The following is a 16,756-nucleotide window of genomic DNA, read 5'->3' as shown; positions in this document are numbered from 1 at the left end:
ATTTGAAAAATCAGCATCATCAACTAAATTCAAGTCAAGTCTGCATTCATTTGTTCTCTCTTACACACATGTCAAAAGATTTCTCCACTGGACATGAGAGGGCCATTTACATCATTTGCAACACGTCTCTAATAAAATTTACTTGATTTCCTGAATTTAGACATTCAAATGCATTTCACTGTATTAATGCTATATAAAATTAATTAAAGTCACTGCCAAAGATATAGTACCTTGTACTCCAAACAGGTTTTACAGTTTCTAACTTTGCACTAAATCAAAGCTTTTGCAATTCCTGGCAGTCACATACTTACCAACCTACTCCTATCTACAACTGCTTGCTCTGTGGTTATACTTCTTTTCTGTTATACTACTGCTTTTGTTATACTGCTATACAAGCTTATAAATCCTTGGAGCAGAGACTGTTTCATTCAACACACTATCAAGTCAGGAACCTTATTTATGAATATGACGCTCAGAGACTACTGCAGAAATTACTGTGGCAGATTCTACTGGCCAACATTAAGCAGCTTTTGGATCTAGTGACTATCACAAGCCTTATTAATGGTGATGGTTAAACAGAAGGAGCAATTAAAACCTTTCAAAGGAGTAGTTTCATAGGCAAAAATAGAAGCTACCATCCACAGCAATAAATGGTATATAGAAAATCCAGACCAAAAACCCATGGGACTTCTGATTACAGAGCAAGAGGCTAAAGGACTGTATCCCACACTTTGAACATACATTTTAAATGAAGAAAAAAGATCAAGTATCAAAGAGGGAACAACCATGATCTTGGCTCTAGGAGTACTGAGATTCAGAGGCACGGCACTGGCTGAAGGGGAAGACTTGGCATGTGCGTATTGAGAGAAGAAGAAAATGATCACTACCATCCCACGAATTGTTCCACATTTTTCTATTCTATGTCTAAAATAAACAGTAGATTTCAAAAACTTTTGAAAATGAGAGGAAACAAGAGAGGAAAGAACAAGTCACCCCAGAGTGGTAGTAGCTAAATTCTCCTATTGACTAGGGATTTGGGACTTTTTCATCTCACTTGAGGTCTTTAACCTCCAGCTTAGGGAGGCTCTTTTTTCCCCTCTGACCCAGGAAGTATGACAGAAGTTGGTCCTTTCATTGCAGCCCCTTCTGCTCTACTAGAACCACAAAAACAGAATCACTAGTGTTGATACTAGCTTCAGCTTGTTGTCCTTGGAGGAATGCATCCAGCAAGGATTTACAGAACCAAGTGATCACACTGGATCAGACTATGAAACAGATATTACTTCTTTTACTAGGACACATTTTTTTCCTATTACCATTTCCCAAATATTCCAACAGGATGAAAGAATACTTCAGAGCTCTCCACCTACCTGCAATTACTGTATTTCTTTCATGTAATGGAAGTTAAAAAAAGACTGCTGTGATCAGATACAGAACAGCATGGTCTTGATTTATACATGCTCGTTTTTCAGTAGCAGGATTCATTAACTGGGGCAGGCAGGAGCCTGGTCCTGCTAGGAAGCCTCACAACTGAAGGGTGGTTCCTGACTGTGCTGGAACCTTTGTACGCTATTGCTGGGGAAAATTGCCACTTTGTGCTGAGAATAACAGAAGTGCACAGATACATAGTTTATGTTCACAGAGTAATTTAGAGCCCATGTGCTTTCTGACCCACATTCGCCAACTAAAGTCTGATAATGTCAATTCATGGGGGAAGTATTTTGTCTAGGTGCCTACAGCTGTAATAGTGACAATATACCCTTCTTGCATTCATTAATTGCAGGGTGAGTACAATGTTTGCAAGGCATACAAGGACGACAGCACGCTTTGTATACACAACTGAGGCCAGAGACATTAAGAGCTGGGCTTGTGATTCTTAATTCAGTACCAGATTATTCATGTACTTAAGCATGAGACAAATACTTAGCCGCATTGCTGAAGGGCACTCCATACCTTTCAGGGTTGAACTCTAAATTATTAAGTTCTGTAAATTTCATTCAGTGAGTTTATACTATGCTTAAATTACAGGGTATTAGTCTAAGAATACATGTGGAGAGCAGCTGAAAAGATATCTAAGCTTTTTATTGGTTGGCATATTTCCCTCTTAGCATTCTTTTATTTAGAATTGGAAGAATTAAAATATTTGTTTGGGGTTTTTTGGCTGGAGTGCAAAAATAAAGAACAGTTGCCCCCAGGATAAGGTCTCACATCAGTTTTAATGCTAGATTTCTTTATATGGTAAAATACAGGGGTTTTAGTTGCATTCTCATTAGTACCTGAACACCGAGGCTTAAACAAAATGCTACCTAAGCTGTTGCATGGCAGAATTTGGCATTGCCCAGGTGAGGTCAGTGCAAGCCTTCTCCCTCCTCCCTAACTACAACTGATGTGGTGCAAGGCTGTGTACGGTGCTCTGGCACTGCAGCCAGCGAGGGTGCGACCTGCAGCCACCCCTTTGTGGGTATGCAAGTATGGGCAGGGAAGGGCTTACTGAATTGCCAACAGTTTTTGCACATAGTTCTTGCAATTAATTGATGCAATATTTATGATTTCAGCCAGCAGCCCCCCCCCCCAAAAAAAAGTCAATAACGCTTTTCTTAATCTAAAGGATTGGTCCCACCCGGGACCCCCACCTCTGCAGCGCTGTGCCCGCAGCCCTGCTGCCTGCTGTGCTGCCCAGGAACACCGCACCAGCCTGCCCAGGGGGAGCCTTGCCTTGGGTGCCCGTTGTTGAAAAAATATGGCTTTTCCTAGTTTTTAGTAGTCTTTCAAAAGGTAAAGTGCATTTTCTTCCAGGATTTCTCTGGTACAGACACAATCAAGGGGACATTTTCTCATGTTCCCAATGAAGAGCAACCTTCAAATATCTCTCCCAATTACACATTTAAAGTAGAACGCTACTTTCAGCTTCACTACATACTTTAATACACACATAGTAGAAAATGATGCTGGAAAAATCCTGATTTTAGGACTCTGTAAATTTCTTGGATTTCCATTTCCTTAAAATAGTTTCATTAGTGGGTTCAAACACCAGAAATAAGTGCCAGTCTGCACTTCCCACAGCCACCACAAGCTCCTGCTCTCCTCTAGGCTCTGCCAGCGAGCCCGATCAAGACGAGTGGCATTTCAAAGACAACTACAGATCTGATTGTACTGCTGAGCTTCTCCGTAACACTCAGCACCTGCAGACTGAGTCTGAATAAGTATAAATTTATACTACAAAACAAGGGAAATTTTAAGGACTATTTTCTCTTTGATGATAAAAGTTCAAAAGCCTCTAATACATACAGACTGGGAATGACCCCAGCTAGCTTTAGGCACCAGCAGAAGTGCTAAATTAGGAGCATAAACTTCCAAATTATCCAAAGTATCAGCCAGGCAGCTCTGCAGGGTGACTGCAGTTTTAGATACGCTGCATCACCTCTGCAGGCACCTCTCCACACAATCCACAGGCACACCTGCATTATACTTCTAATTTAGACATCTCAGAGGGAGGTAGGACAAGTCTAGGCTAAAGAATACACTCAGCCTTTTTTAAGGAGCCTCTTTTATTCTTTAGCTGCCAAAATATGAATTTAAGGATCCAAATTATATTTAAAATTCTTGCCCATCAAAGATATATATCCAAATAAATTATTGATGGATTCGCTTCATTTGATGCAAGACAATAAATAAATGGTCAAGTTCATTCTGTGAATGGGGGCTTTTCCCCTTTGCTATACTGTATTGAGATAATCATAAACTAAATGACAACTCTCTCAATTGTAGAAACAGTGGCTAGCCTGTCCATCACCTGGGCCTGTCTATATAACATGCCTTTTGTGCTGTACTCACTGATGCGGTTCTATGAGGGAAGAAAAATGTGATCTCAGCTTGCTGTAGGCTCAGGGGGACAACAATACAACAGATAACCAGGTAAGTAATGAACAGACCCGTGCTTTTCAAAGGAAAAAAAGCCACAAAATGTTTAGTGTTGATTCTGATATATCTTCTAGCTTTCTCCTCATTCCTGTTATAAATGCAATTTGAAGCTTCCTAATTCATAGCTGTCCATGGATTTTTATTCCCTCATCTGAATTATTCCTTCTAATCTTACCATGGCTTTTGGATTCTTCTTTAATCATCCCTGTAAACTTTAAAGCTTTTTTCCTTATTTAAACTGGAGATAGATAACACTGCCCAGTCCTCCCCACAGGAAGGCACCAGACCTTCTGAGGCATGCAAACCTTCCAGAGACGAAGCAAGTATCCCTCAAGGAGACCACAGTAAAGGAATGACATTGCGGGCTTCCCAGTGAAAAGCAAGTAACTAACTGCCAGCACAACAAGAAGCTGCACATTTGCAGATAAGGTACAGTTTTGTGGAAATACGACTGCAAATAGGCTCTGCTTTGCAGAAAAGCTGAAATAATTCATTGCAGCTACCAGGAGTTTCACTTTCAAAGGGTGTATTTTTCCTTTAGATAATGGATATTCTTTATAAACATGCACTGCTGTACTGCATAATGATGTACTGTTATAATCTATACAGCTTATTACAAGTAATTTTCCAATAGTTGTCTACATCTTAATGAAAACAAACATCACTTTGCAAAACTCATTTGCACCAAAAAATATAGAGATAGTTACATAGGCTCCTTTTTCTAAAACGGAAATCAGTAGATATTTTGTGTGCTACAGACTGCTTAGGAGAAGCCTGGCAAATCTAGAGATGATATTTTTTGTACAGTAAAAATAAGGATGTGAAATGCTCTCCTGACCAGCAGAGGGACTTTGACAGGGCAGGTTGCTTGAAGCATTTTATCCTTTTGTGCTAGAAAAGGACACGCTTAGTGCACCTGTATGTTGTAGAGGACACAGACTTCTGAGTCCATCACTACTATGTAATCCTTCGTTATCCTGAGATGAAGACCAGGAGAATCGCAGGAGGCAGGGGAACATCGGTGTACTGCGGTGGTATTTGTGAACCCCAGCCCTGCTCGCTTTGCGCAGGCGGACAGTGTTGTCACTACCAGGGTCCCTTGCCACGTGCACGCTCGCGCTCGGCAGCACGGCAGCGAGACACCCCACGGTGCCTGCTGCAGGACTCCCACGCGCTCGCACGGCCCCTAGCAATATGGGACACCGTCTCCTTCTGAGGAGTTCGGAGGCTGTGTTCGGTTTCTACTTCGTAATCCTTGCGTAGTGGCGCTAGCTCCTTCTGCTGTTCTCTCTCTGCTTGAACGGCCACGAAAGACTGGTACTTTTTTTCACTTCCTTTGAAAGGCCAAACTCGATGGACCTCCTCTATTTCTCATTCTACCCACACCTTTCTAGATCTCTAGAATATAACTCTCTCTACTTTCTAGAATACCTTTCCATTCCCTGTAAGCTCCCTTCTGACTTTGGAGAACCTTTTCAAGGTCCCCTTGTATGGTATCTACAACACTTCTCTGCTAGTTACACTCCCATCTTTAGGATATAAAAGCTATTTGCCACTTTGGTAGCTCAAAAAAAATCCACACTAGTGTCATATTACAGTTCCAAGCTCTCCAGCTGAATTCCTTTGCTACTCCTTGATTTCTTAAACTTTGTCCTTGTACAGTCAATAACTTCAGTTCTAAGATAACTTTTATTTACCTCTCAATTTAAATTGTGTCAATTCATGCTTAATCCAGGGCTACTTCTTATGACCAGCTCTTTCAAAGTACCCTCACCATTTACCAAAACTAAGTTTAGAATAGCGTGCTCTACTTCTGGGTCAGCGTGTCTGTAATTCCTGGCCACCTGTAACCTACATAATTTACAAAGTTCTCCATCAGAGACCAGTTGCATAATTCATCCCTGCTTGTAGAAAAGAATCTTTTTTTTTTTTAATTTAAAAGCAATCATTATAACTCTCAGCATCTATACATCATAAAAATATTAATAGCCATGAATATTAACTAGTTAATCCTCACAATTCCTTTACCAATAAACAAATGTGAAAATAAGATATAGAGGAGTTAATAGTTATACAATTAGCCAATATTTGATCAGGATTAAAATGTGGATTTCCTTAGTTCAGACTTATTTTTAATTAGTAAGCATTCACACAAATCGTTTTGTATTAAAAATGATGGGCCTTGGAGAACTCAGTTGCAAATCTGAGTTTTTCCCAAGCAGCTTAAATGTTTTGAAAAAAAATCAGTTTGGGATCTGTGAAGATTTGAGAAAACTGATAATACATACTTTTCCTGATCTACTGCTCTATCTTGTGTCCTTCTGTCAGAGTCCGTTGTGTTCATCTCACACAAAAAGTGTCCTCTTAATCTTTTGGAAATCTAACTTTGTGGATTATGATGTGGTTAAGGAAACCAGTATCAATACTCTGTAATAGCCACAGTATACTAAAATAAATAGCCTCTATGCTGCAATCTATCAGACTCAGAATGGGCTAACATCTCAGCCATTTCCCAACACATTTTACCTGCCATAGATTATTTGCACATTAAGATAAACAGAAAAGGTAGGTGAATAAAGAAAAGAATCTAAGTAAAGTCTGTATCTGCCACAGAGACATTGAGACTTTTGCCATTCAACTGGAATCATCCTAGTTTTGAAAAATCTGATTTTTTTTGAAAATTTGAAAAATTATGCCATCATAATAAACGACAACTTAACAAATTGACTACAATAGATTGACAGCTTAAGGGGAAGACTTACATGGAAGCTTCTACCAATTTTTTCTGTTTTTCATGAATTCAAGTCCATATCATACACTACTAAATTAACAAGAATACCCTCTACAGTCACTTGAAAACTCCCCTTTTTGTCTTTGTTCCTTTCTTCTTTATTAAGTGAGGTGGATTTTTTCCTTCACAGTTTCAGTGAACCCTGGCTGCAGCTTCTAAGAGGCTCATTATCTCTCCTATCACACCAGTTTCTGCTTTCAAGGCTTATTGTTTATTTCTTAATATAAGCTGAGAGACTAAAACCCCTTCAAAACTCCCAAGATGCCTTTGCCACTAAGAAGCAAAGCATCATGCCTGCTGTAAGACTTATTTAATCAAAAAAATCACATATTACATGAACACTGGGGCATTTGAAAGCACAATTGCCCTAATTTCTTCCTTAGATGAAGGAACACTTGATACTGTATTTAAACAGGCTGTCATTGTGAGTCACCATTACGGGTCTGATTTTCTGATGCAAAATATATTTTAGTAATGTGCAAGATTCATTTAGACGTTGTTTCCAGCAGGACTCAAAAGTAGTGGAATAGCTTCCGTTTGGCATGTTAAAGAATTTTAACCTGTAAGGACCAGGGTATCTATATACAACCTTCCTAACAAGTAGTTGGCTCTCTGGGTTGAGTAAATTGACATTACTCCTCTAGCCTCTGCTTTGGCCAAGAACTTCCTGATGAAACTCCCCAAGCTACAACAAAATTAAGTATGGGCTTACTTAGAAAGCTGTCCTCGGGAGTTTTCTCCTCAAATCTCACTGAAATTCAGTGGCCTTATGAGGGACTGATTCCCTGAAAGCCAATCAAAAATTCACCTTCTAAGTAAGGGTGTGTGTATATGTGTATGGGGGTATGTATTGGTGCATGTTTATATACATATATGTATGTACACATCTATACATATATGTTTATGGCTCTGTGTATATGTATAGCCACACACATACACACAGTGATGTGTAGGCCCATACACGCACGCGCAAACAATACAAAACTGGAATGCTTTGAGCTTGATAGAAGGCATTCACATCACGTTTAAGTGAAATCTTCTCTCTCAATTGCTATTCTCAGCAGTTAGTTCTGTCAAACTAATAATACACATCTGTGCAGCAAAATGATACAATTTCAGCATTAGCATAAAAAATAAAGGTAAGTATAGGTTTCCCATGTCTTTATTTCTTTTGCATTTCTTTCTCTCTGTTGGAGAAACCTGCCAAACCCAAACACTCACATTTCTTTCTCAAGGGTCTGCGTGGCATTTTGGTTCTTGATGGAAAGAAAGGAAAAGTATCTTTGTTTAAGATACAAGGAGATTTTACCTTTTCAGTTTGGTTTTTGATTCCTAACAACATACAATAAACGTAACTACAGCAGAGTATTCAATAGACATGTAAGCATTACACGGTCTGTGGTTGAAGAGAGTCCAGCTGCCTTAACTAAACAAAGTAACTTGCTGTAAGAGCAATTTTCAGGACAGTGATAAATCACAGTGTAATACAATCATGCACCGAGCTCAAAACAAAGGTAAGACTGGCACAATTATTATAGTACAATTGGGCAAAATTCAAAGGTATGTACAAGTCATTGACAAACATTGGTGCAAGTGCTTTAGACAAGACATTTAAAAGAAATCTACACTGAAACATAGATTAAATTTATCAAAGTTTGATAAATTTTAAAGACAGTAAAAAAGTACACAAAACATGAAAAAATAATAAAAAAAACACAGCCAATTCATACAATACAGCTTTACTACATTTCTATTACAGAATGAAGACAGAAAAGGATATAGGAATTAAGAGGAAAGAAAATTCTCCTGCCTGTGGCCAGGGGAATTTCATTACCAATGAGAGATGTGCACACACAAATGCACACACACGCACAGAAAATAAAGACAAAAACCAAAAATAATCTTTTACTGTAACAAATGACAGACACAGAGGTGAGAAACATTTGGCATGTTGCAGCACATGAAGTCATTCACGATTGGCTAACGATGGTACCTGGCTCGGCTGAAGATCACTGGCTTGCCTGAGCGGAGTAACGGATGGAGGAGGCACACCTGAAGTGGACGCAGACCGACCTAATCTACAACTTGTTTTAGGCTCTAGGAAGGAAGAGAGAAGAAAAACAAGAGTGAACTAGAAGCTGGTTAGTGCTGCAGTAAGCTGAAACATGGTGGACCCTGGATCCCTTTGAAATTGAGAACCCAGACTAAGTTTCTAGGTGGTCTTGGGCTGCATGATGAAAAGAAGCTGGCATCAGAAGAATGGGGATTAGGACAGAGCCTATCCCACATTCCAGCCTCCTTCTTCCCTGGAGGTATCTCTGGATCTGATTTATAGAGCATAAAACAGGAGGCAGGCAGGAGGCATGTCAAGGAAACTTTCTTGCTCCTCCCCAGTGCCCTCTTCTACTCCTCATTAAATATGGCAGTGACTAAGGGAGTTACAGAGGCTTGTGGTTTCATCTCTCCACCCCAGAGCTGAGGAAGAAGGAGACGGTAGCCCAAAGGGTGATTGCGCTGAGGGAAGGCATGAAAAAGAGAAAAAAGGAAGAAAACGTATACAAACGGTGAAGATACTGTGCTGCTCAGAGATTTGGAAGGTCACAAAGATCACTGGGAAATCTGATATTAATGGCATTGAATTGCAATCAGACAGAAAGTAGGGAAGAAAGAATACAAATATGAACTTCAACAGTGTCGAATTCTGAATTTAGTTCCCCAAAATAGAAGCAATAGAAGTGGAGGTGGCTTTGAATTAAAAGAGAAAATTCAATTCCAGAGTAGAACTGCACAGAAAGTGCATAGCTTTTTAGTCTTCTAAATAAGAAGCTCAGCAATCCTGGAAGAAGGTTGGTGTGTCTGAACTATGCTGACACAAGCATACTGCCGTACAGTATGTGACATCCCACATCTGGCTTAGAACAAACTCTTTTCCTGAGAAAAGGTCTACCTGTTTCTGCCAAACACTTGTCCTACGACACTTCCTGTTTATGACAGAGGAAATACCTCTTCGCAATCCAAGACTTTTAGCTTGGATGAACATGTTCATCCTGCTCATGTTTTATGAGTTTTCCTCTCGACCCTGCACTTCTCTTTTCTATTTAGTGTATAAACACTGAAACCAAGGACTATCACACCGGGCAGATTCAGTTTGTACAATAGTAGTCTCCCAATGATAGATGGGATGACATCTTTCAGCTTTAATCTGAATAACAACCAATAATAATACCGTGCTTCCTTATGACAGGTTGAAAGAGTATCTCCTATTCAGTCTCCTCTTTTCAAGAAGAGAGGAAGGACATATGCCTCCTGCAATCCTGGTTTAGAAAATCTGCCTTTGAAGCACACATTTTCTCATATATCTTTTTTGCCTGTGTGTCTCTGAAACGCACTTTCTCATGCCTAACAGTGCTGCTTTGTCTCTATTTGCTTCATACAAATCTCTCCCCCTCATGGGATCTCTAGTACCTTTGCTAGCCACTGGTTGGTCCATTGTTCAAGAGGAATAAGATCCATCTCTGGCACTTCCCAAAGGTCACCCGGCAGCTCTTGGAAATTTCAAGACAGTGGGCACCTTACACCCTCCACCAACAGCATGGTGAAGAACATTCCTTCCACCTCCCTGACTTCCTCGTTGTCACCTTAACTGCTTATTTTCCGAAGATACTGCAGAATTCAGGTGGGTATGGAGAAGAGCTGTTCACTTAAGCTGGAGAACTCAGACCAATGAAATCATCTGTATGGGTGAATATTCATCAACTAAATATTAATAGGCTGGTTAACATCCAGCTGGCTAAACAGAAAAAATATTTATGCTGTTTGACAAATGCATTATTCAATTCACTCATCCCCAGTCAGTCGGCGAATATAACATGAACCAACATGGCAATAAGCACGAAGAAAAGAACAGACTGACTCCCTCCCTTACCCTTACATTATGTACATAATCTGTTATTTTGATTTTTTGGGGGACTTGGGCAGTTATTCTGAAGGTTTTGTTAGGTTTGTTTTTGTTCTGATTTCACATAGACTGTGCGCCAGACTTCTGATTGTTTCCTTCAGTAACAGAGATACAATAATGGACCTCATGTCTGATCCCTCGTGAAATTTTGCTGTGGTTTCAGTGACGGCAAAAATTGTGGGTTTTTTTTTTCGTTGTTTTCCCCTACTGTTAAGTAGAAACACAGAGTTTTTGCTATAATAAGCAAAATCTGACACCCAGTATGTCAAAAACTCCCAGGGAGTTGTTTGCCATTCCTTTGGAGTTGTTTTCTTTGCTTTGGGAAAGTAGAGAAAAGTGTCATAATTTCCAATTTGGATATATGTGCAACAACAAGAGATTACCATTTCCTTGCCAAAGACAGTCCTTTCATCTAGCATCAAAGAAATAAAATCTATCACACTCGGATGAAGTATTATTTCCTTCTTTATCTCCCTGTAATATATTTTACAGTATTAAGAGAACTACTGCAATTTCCACGGTGATCTTTACCAAGAGAGATTCCAGACAAGGCTCCCTCTAGCTTTTTAAAGTTTGAGATTGCATTATGCACTAAAAGGGAAATGCTGGGTTTTTTTAAGACCCATTCCATTGGCTTCAGTGGGAATATTTTTAAACCGAATAAATACTCCATTTTACTGCAATTTGTGCTGTGAGTAACAGCTTCATACTGTACACTACTGTGGAAAAAAAAAGTCCCTAAATAGTCCCCCACATAAGTGATGCCCAACTCATTGCTCTGTATTCTGCAGCATGTTGTTTCTGAATTGTGTAAACTTTATTCACGGTTCTGAAGCTGACTGCATTTTGAGTACAACGATCACTTGAAATAATAACTTCTGCTTTAGGCTGTCTAAAAAGAAATAAGAGAAACAAGGGATGGTTTCTAGTGAAAGTATCGTGTGGACAATATGAGATAGTTCACTATTAACATCTGAAATGAGTAGTTTCGAGACTTCTTGAGTAGTCTCCTCTGTGACAGTGATGTGTGGTGTGGAGCAGGAGAGTTTTGCCAGTCAGCCCAGTAAGAACACGAGGAAGGCTCTATAGATATTCATCCTCTCAGGACAATCTGTTTGCTTAAGGTCCACGATAATACAAGTTAAAATACATTTAGACCCATACTGATGAAGTTAGCTTAGCACCACATCCATTGAGTGTGCTTTGCTTTACTGTGTGGATGTGTCCCCTGGTTCTTAATAAAAATTGCTGGGGAGAGGGTACCAAGGGCTCCCCTCCAAATAGAAGACCCAGTCTGAATCCACAACCAGGAGTTTTTTGACATTGCTGTAAGCCACTCAAATGCTGACAAGGGCTAACAGCCTACTGCTAAGCTAGAGAACACATAGGCATATGTCTAAGTGCTTTACTGGACAGGGGCCAGAGGATGCAGAGCACTTGAGTAGCCATTAGAGATGCCCGTTGCAATCGATGGGCATCATGAGGCTTGAGTTCAGCAGATTGCTTTGGGCAGCTGCAGAGCTGCTGCTGCTGTATGTTTTAACTAGTTATGTCAAGCATGAATACGTTCGTAAGATTCAGTTGCTACATTTAACTGATCAGCTTTTGCACTGCTGTTTTGCACAGCTTCAAATGACAGATCCCTCACACTGTGCCCTGTTTTGAAAAACATGGGGCTCAGTAAGGGCTTGAACCGCCTCCAGGAGTCAGGACCAGATGCAGAGTAATGCTAGCAGGGAATACTGCTCAGCAAGGTATCTGTCTGCTGTTACATGCCCCAGAGCACCAGCGAGTCTCTCAGCAGTCCTAGTGGTCGGAGCCCCAGCCCCCTCTGCCGTCAGTCCCTAAAGTAAACCTGCAAATGTGGTCAGCTAAAATGGGACTTGTATTAATGGACTTCCAGGTGTGAGGTGAGTCCGGCTCATGCTAGCAGGATCACAGGTGGACATAAAGGAAAAGCCCCAAGGACAACATTAATGATGAGAACTTTAGGAGAAAATGCCGAACACAGAATTATACAATTACAAATATGATTGCCGAAAACAGAGTACCTAATTATGCAGTTAAGCACCCATATAAATGGCCTATTTTTCAAGTGTGTTACCTAATCTTAAGTAAAGATGTTTGAGTTTGGTTGGTTGCAGGGAGGTTTGGGGTGTCTATGGATTCTTTTAAAGTAAAATGCTGCGATGAGACTTGATTTTTTGGAAATATTTTTCATCAGTTTTATACCATTGTGATATGGTTTCCTATATTCTTTAAAAATACAACAGCTCTGCATGATTTTTATTTTTGAATCTTAACTGGAAGAGTTCTTTTATTTATCCAAGGAGGACTTCTTTCTGCCTATCCTAGTCTTAATTCAAAAAAATACTCTGCTTGTCACTTACATTGGAGAAGCTTCTTATCCTGTCACAGTCTCTTCTTCGCACATGAAAAGAAAAATATTGCTTATTTGCTACAGCTGCCAAGAAGCACGTTTTGAATTAAACAAGGCGACGTGACAGGCTATGGAGTAATCACATGCAAAAAAAAGAAAAAGGAAAAAAAAAGGAAACATGCATACTGGAAAAATTAATCACATCTAATAACTTCATATTGGCTTAGCCATATTGGTGTCCTAAAAAGGACGAGTAAGCTGTAACGTAACTTGAAATATGAAATCTTAAGCTAGAAGAAAGTGTGTAATAATACTTTGCCACTTAAAAATATTTTTGAGCTTCACCTGCAGAAGCTGCTCAGTTAAACTTAATTAATGTAAGCTGAACTATTTTCAAAAATGGAACACTAAAAACTCTGGAACTCAGTGTAGCAGAAATCAAAAGGCCAAAAGCTTAGCAAAACTCAAACCCAAGCGAGATAATGAGAAAAAACCCTGCGTTAGACGGAGGGTGTTTTAAATCAAGGTCTATGACAACAACCGAGGCAATGAAGTAAGGAATAAACAAATCCTGCTGGTAGTGTTTTTTTTTTTTCCCTTAAACTTATTATTTTCCTCTGAACCTTCTGGCATGGGATACTGTCGGTCTCAGGGCTCTAGACCAAATGGACAATTTGGCAATTGCATCATTCTAAATGACGGCAAAGCCACCGGTGTGGAGAGCAGCGTGCTCTTTAACCACCAGGCTCTGAGATAATGACGCTCCACACACTGGAGAGCGTACACATGCTCTCCACCTGCCCTGCTGGTACCTTCCTCCCCACAGTGTGCAGCCCCCAGTACTAGTTATTTTATTTCAGACGACAGGCACTGCTAGGAGCACTTGTGTCCTGAGAACATGACCAGCGTAAGCAAGCTCCAGAACCACCACGTCTTGGTGACTGGACCTTGTTCAGAGGGCTACTTCTACCTCCAGCATTAAGTCACCTTCATCTGAAGATGCCCTGAGGATTTAGCAGCCCAGTGATACCTTAACACTGCCTTTGAGGGGAGAATACAGGGTCGATGGGAATACTCAGTCTTTGGGTGAAGTGGCCCAGCTGGAGTAGATTGCTACTTTTTGCCACTACTCCCTTCTTGTGCAGATGAATGCACCTTGCACCTCAGCCTTCACAAGCACGCTGCATTCCCAGACAGCTTGTACTTTACTCTTCATTATGTTTGCAATTCCACCACAATCTTCACCACCAGTTCCAATGAAGGAATGGCAGTTACTCTCTTCCCGACTATCCGCTACATTTTCAACCTGAATGCTAAATGGGTTGGCTGAGTGACAAGCTGATGGTGATTTAAAAATAGGACACAACTTGAGTAGGCAGGTTGGACTAGATTATCTTCAGAGGTCCCTTCCAACCTCAACCATTCTGTGATTCTGATTTAAAAGGCAGTGCAGTGCTTGTCTCTAGCAGCAGGTGGCAATGCAAAACACTGCATGGTTTCAGTTAAGAAAAAGAGAAAAAGAAAAAGAAAAAGAAAAAGAAAAAGAAAAAGAAAAAGAAAAAGAAAAAGAAAAAGAAAAAGAAAAAGAAAGGCAACATTCCAGAAAATACTCTTCGAAGCTCCTGCTATTAAGCTATCCCAACCTTCTGTTTCATAGTGATCCTTTGCCTTTTCACTACAATTGCAGCGAGCTTTTGAACAGCCAGCATGCCCCAATAACACCAACACCACTTTCCATAAGAAACAACAAGATGCCAAGAGACAGAAAGTGGCCTTAAAGAATTATGTGACAGATCAGTCGGTCATTAGGGCTAGTGACGTCCCTGTGCATCTGACAAGCCAGGCTCACTTGAACAAAATGAACAAGAAGTTCAAGTTCTCGACTGGAGATGGTTCTTTTCGCCTCTGATCATCCTTGCAGGTGCAGAGATCTGGAGAACCCACGTAAAATCACTTCTCACTCACATATTCACTTGAACTCTAATTCCTGCTTAATCTGTGTCTCAGCAAGGTTGCCCACCGAACACATGCATGAAAAGTCCTTTCAGATCATTTCCATTTTCCCCCAGAATAATTCAATGCTGTTTCTTCAAACTGTCCCAGCAGTGACCTAATTGCATCCCAACAGTGACCAGGACCCACTGCAAAGTAGGAGCTAGCTGTGTTTTTTCAAGGACATGTCCACACAAATATAGGTCTTTTCTCTGTTAACTATGATGCTGGAAAGAGAACAACAACAAATCACTATAATAGGGACTGCCCTGCCCTGGTTTTATTTGGCCCTGTGGCAAATTTAAGTCCCAAATTGCTAGCACAGAATAACTGTATCTCCTTGACTCCCCAAAATATTTGGATCCATACAGATTACATCTTTGTTGTTGCATTCCGTTACAATTCTAATTTATTTGCAAAGAATAAACTCTTATAGTTTTCACGTACAAGTTCACTGATGAGAAGTGTGTGTAGCATTTTGAATGCAATGCCCCACCGACTAAAGGCAAAACATGTTGCTCAGGCAACAGTTAGAGACACAGGGGAAAAATATTTGTGGCAGATGAGAGGCAATATTCATCAGATGAAATGTCATAAAAACTATGGGGAAAGGAAAATCATAATCAGCTCACAGTTTTTCATCATAAAAAAAAGGAGTCTAAATTCAGGCCATAAAATATTTCTGTAATTTTTCTTTCCATGAGAGTCTTTGAAAATCCTAGCTATGTAAGACAAAGGCACAGTCAACTAAATCAAGGCATGATTCAACAGCTATTACAGTCTCCTGGTGCCAAATAAACACTGTGGCCAACATGTTTTGTCTGCTTTTGGAGATCAACCAAGCCTTTAAAATAAAACACACAGAAAAGTTGGACAGAAGTAATGCATTTTGCTAAGAATTCACTCCCCACTACTCATTTCCCTTCCGTTCTGTCCAGTACTGTTAATCTGGCAGAACGGAAGGGGCTGGTACACCCCTTTGGCCTTAGCATCTAATGTCCTATTATTCTGATTTGGTACCTTTAACCCCCCGTTTCTATTGGCATTAGCACAGATGACTGTAGCACTTAGAGCAAGGTCTCATTAGTGTATGTGAAGTACTTGGAAGAGAATTTTTAACAAAGCTGTAGGCTCTTACAGCTGTCTGGCAAATGCCTACTTACTAGAACACTTTATGAGAACACACAAGTACACAGAAGGTATTAACACTCAAACAATCTGTGGTTAAAATCATGAGATTTGCTTAAAAGTCACTTTCGCTGCCCCAGGCACCAGGCAGGACCGGATGGGGGGGAGGGCTATACCAAGAACCCCAGAGTAAAAGATTGCAGCAAAGGATCACGAGTAAAGTCTGTTCAAATTCTATACTGAGCTTCTGGTGTCATTTCCAGCAATGCAAGTAAAATGAGCGGTCCGTTACCGTGCAGGGAAGCAATGTTCTGGGTGAGGGGCTTGTAGCTCTGCTAGCTCAGCACTGTAAAAGACTAATCTCTGCCACCGACTGCTCCAACAGACCCCTTTACAGGAACACCTTCTTGTCTGAGTAGCCCATTAATGGTGTTACTCGTACGGAGGACTGGTCATGAGGCTGCAGTGCTATACATGTCAATGGGTTTTGAAGTGTATATTTTTCACAATCAAAAAGGCAAGACGTTGCTCTTTCACGTGACCTGTCAAACCTCAAAAGTTATCTCAGAGTTTTACGTATCATAGA

General features: G+C 40.3%; 1 protein-coding gene across 1 annotated transcript in view; it reads right to left on the bottom strand.

Annotated features, from left to right (window-relative positions):
• Positions 1-16,756, bottom strand: part of NYAP2 (neuronal tyrosine-phosphorylated phosphoinositide-3-kinase adaptor 2) — a 134,994-nt gene that overhangs the window by 20,106 nt on the left and 98,132 nt on the right. The window contains exon 5 of the mRNA XM_085298523.1: positions 8,706-8,809. Coding sequence (XP_085154649.1) covers positions 8,706-8,809 — 104 coding nt within the window. The remainder of the gene's footprint in view (positions 1-8,705; positions 8,810-16,756) is intronic.

This window comes from Rhea americana, unplaced genomic scaffold (assembly GCF_003343005.1).
Source record: "Rhea americana isolate MKP2758 unplaced genomic scaffold, rheAme1 scaffold_14, whole genome shotgun sequence".
Taxonomy (NCBI): domain Eukaryota; kingdom Metazoa; phylum Chordata; class Aves; order Rheiformes; family Rheidae; genus Rhea; species Rhea americana.
The sequence above is the reverse complement of the archived record's forward strand: the minus strand, read 5'-3'. Positions and strand labels throughout refer to the sequence as shown.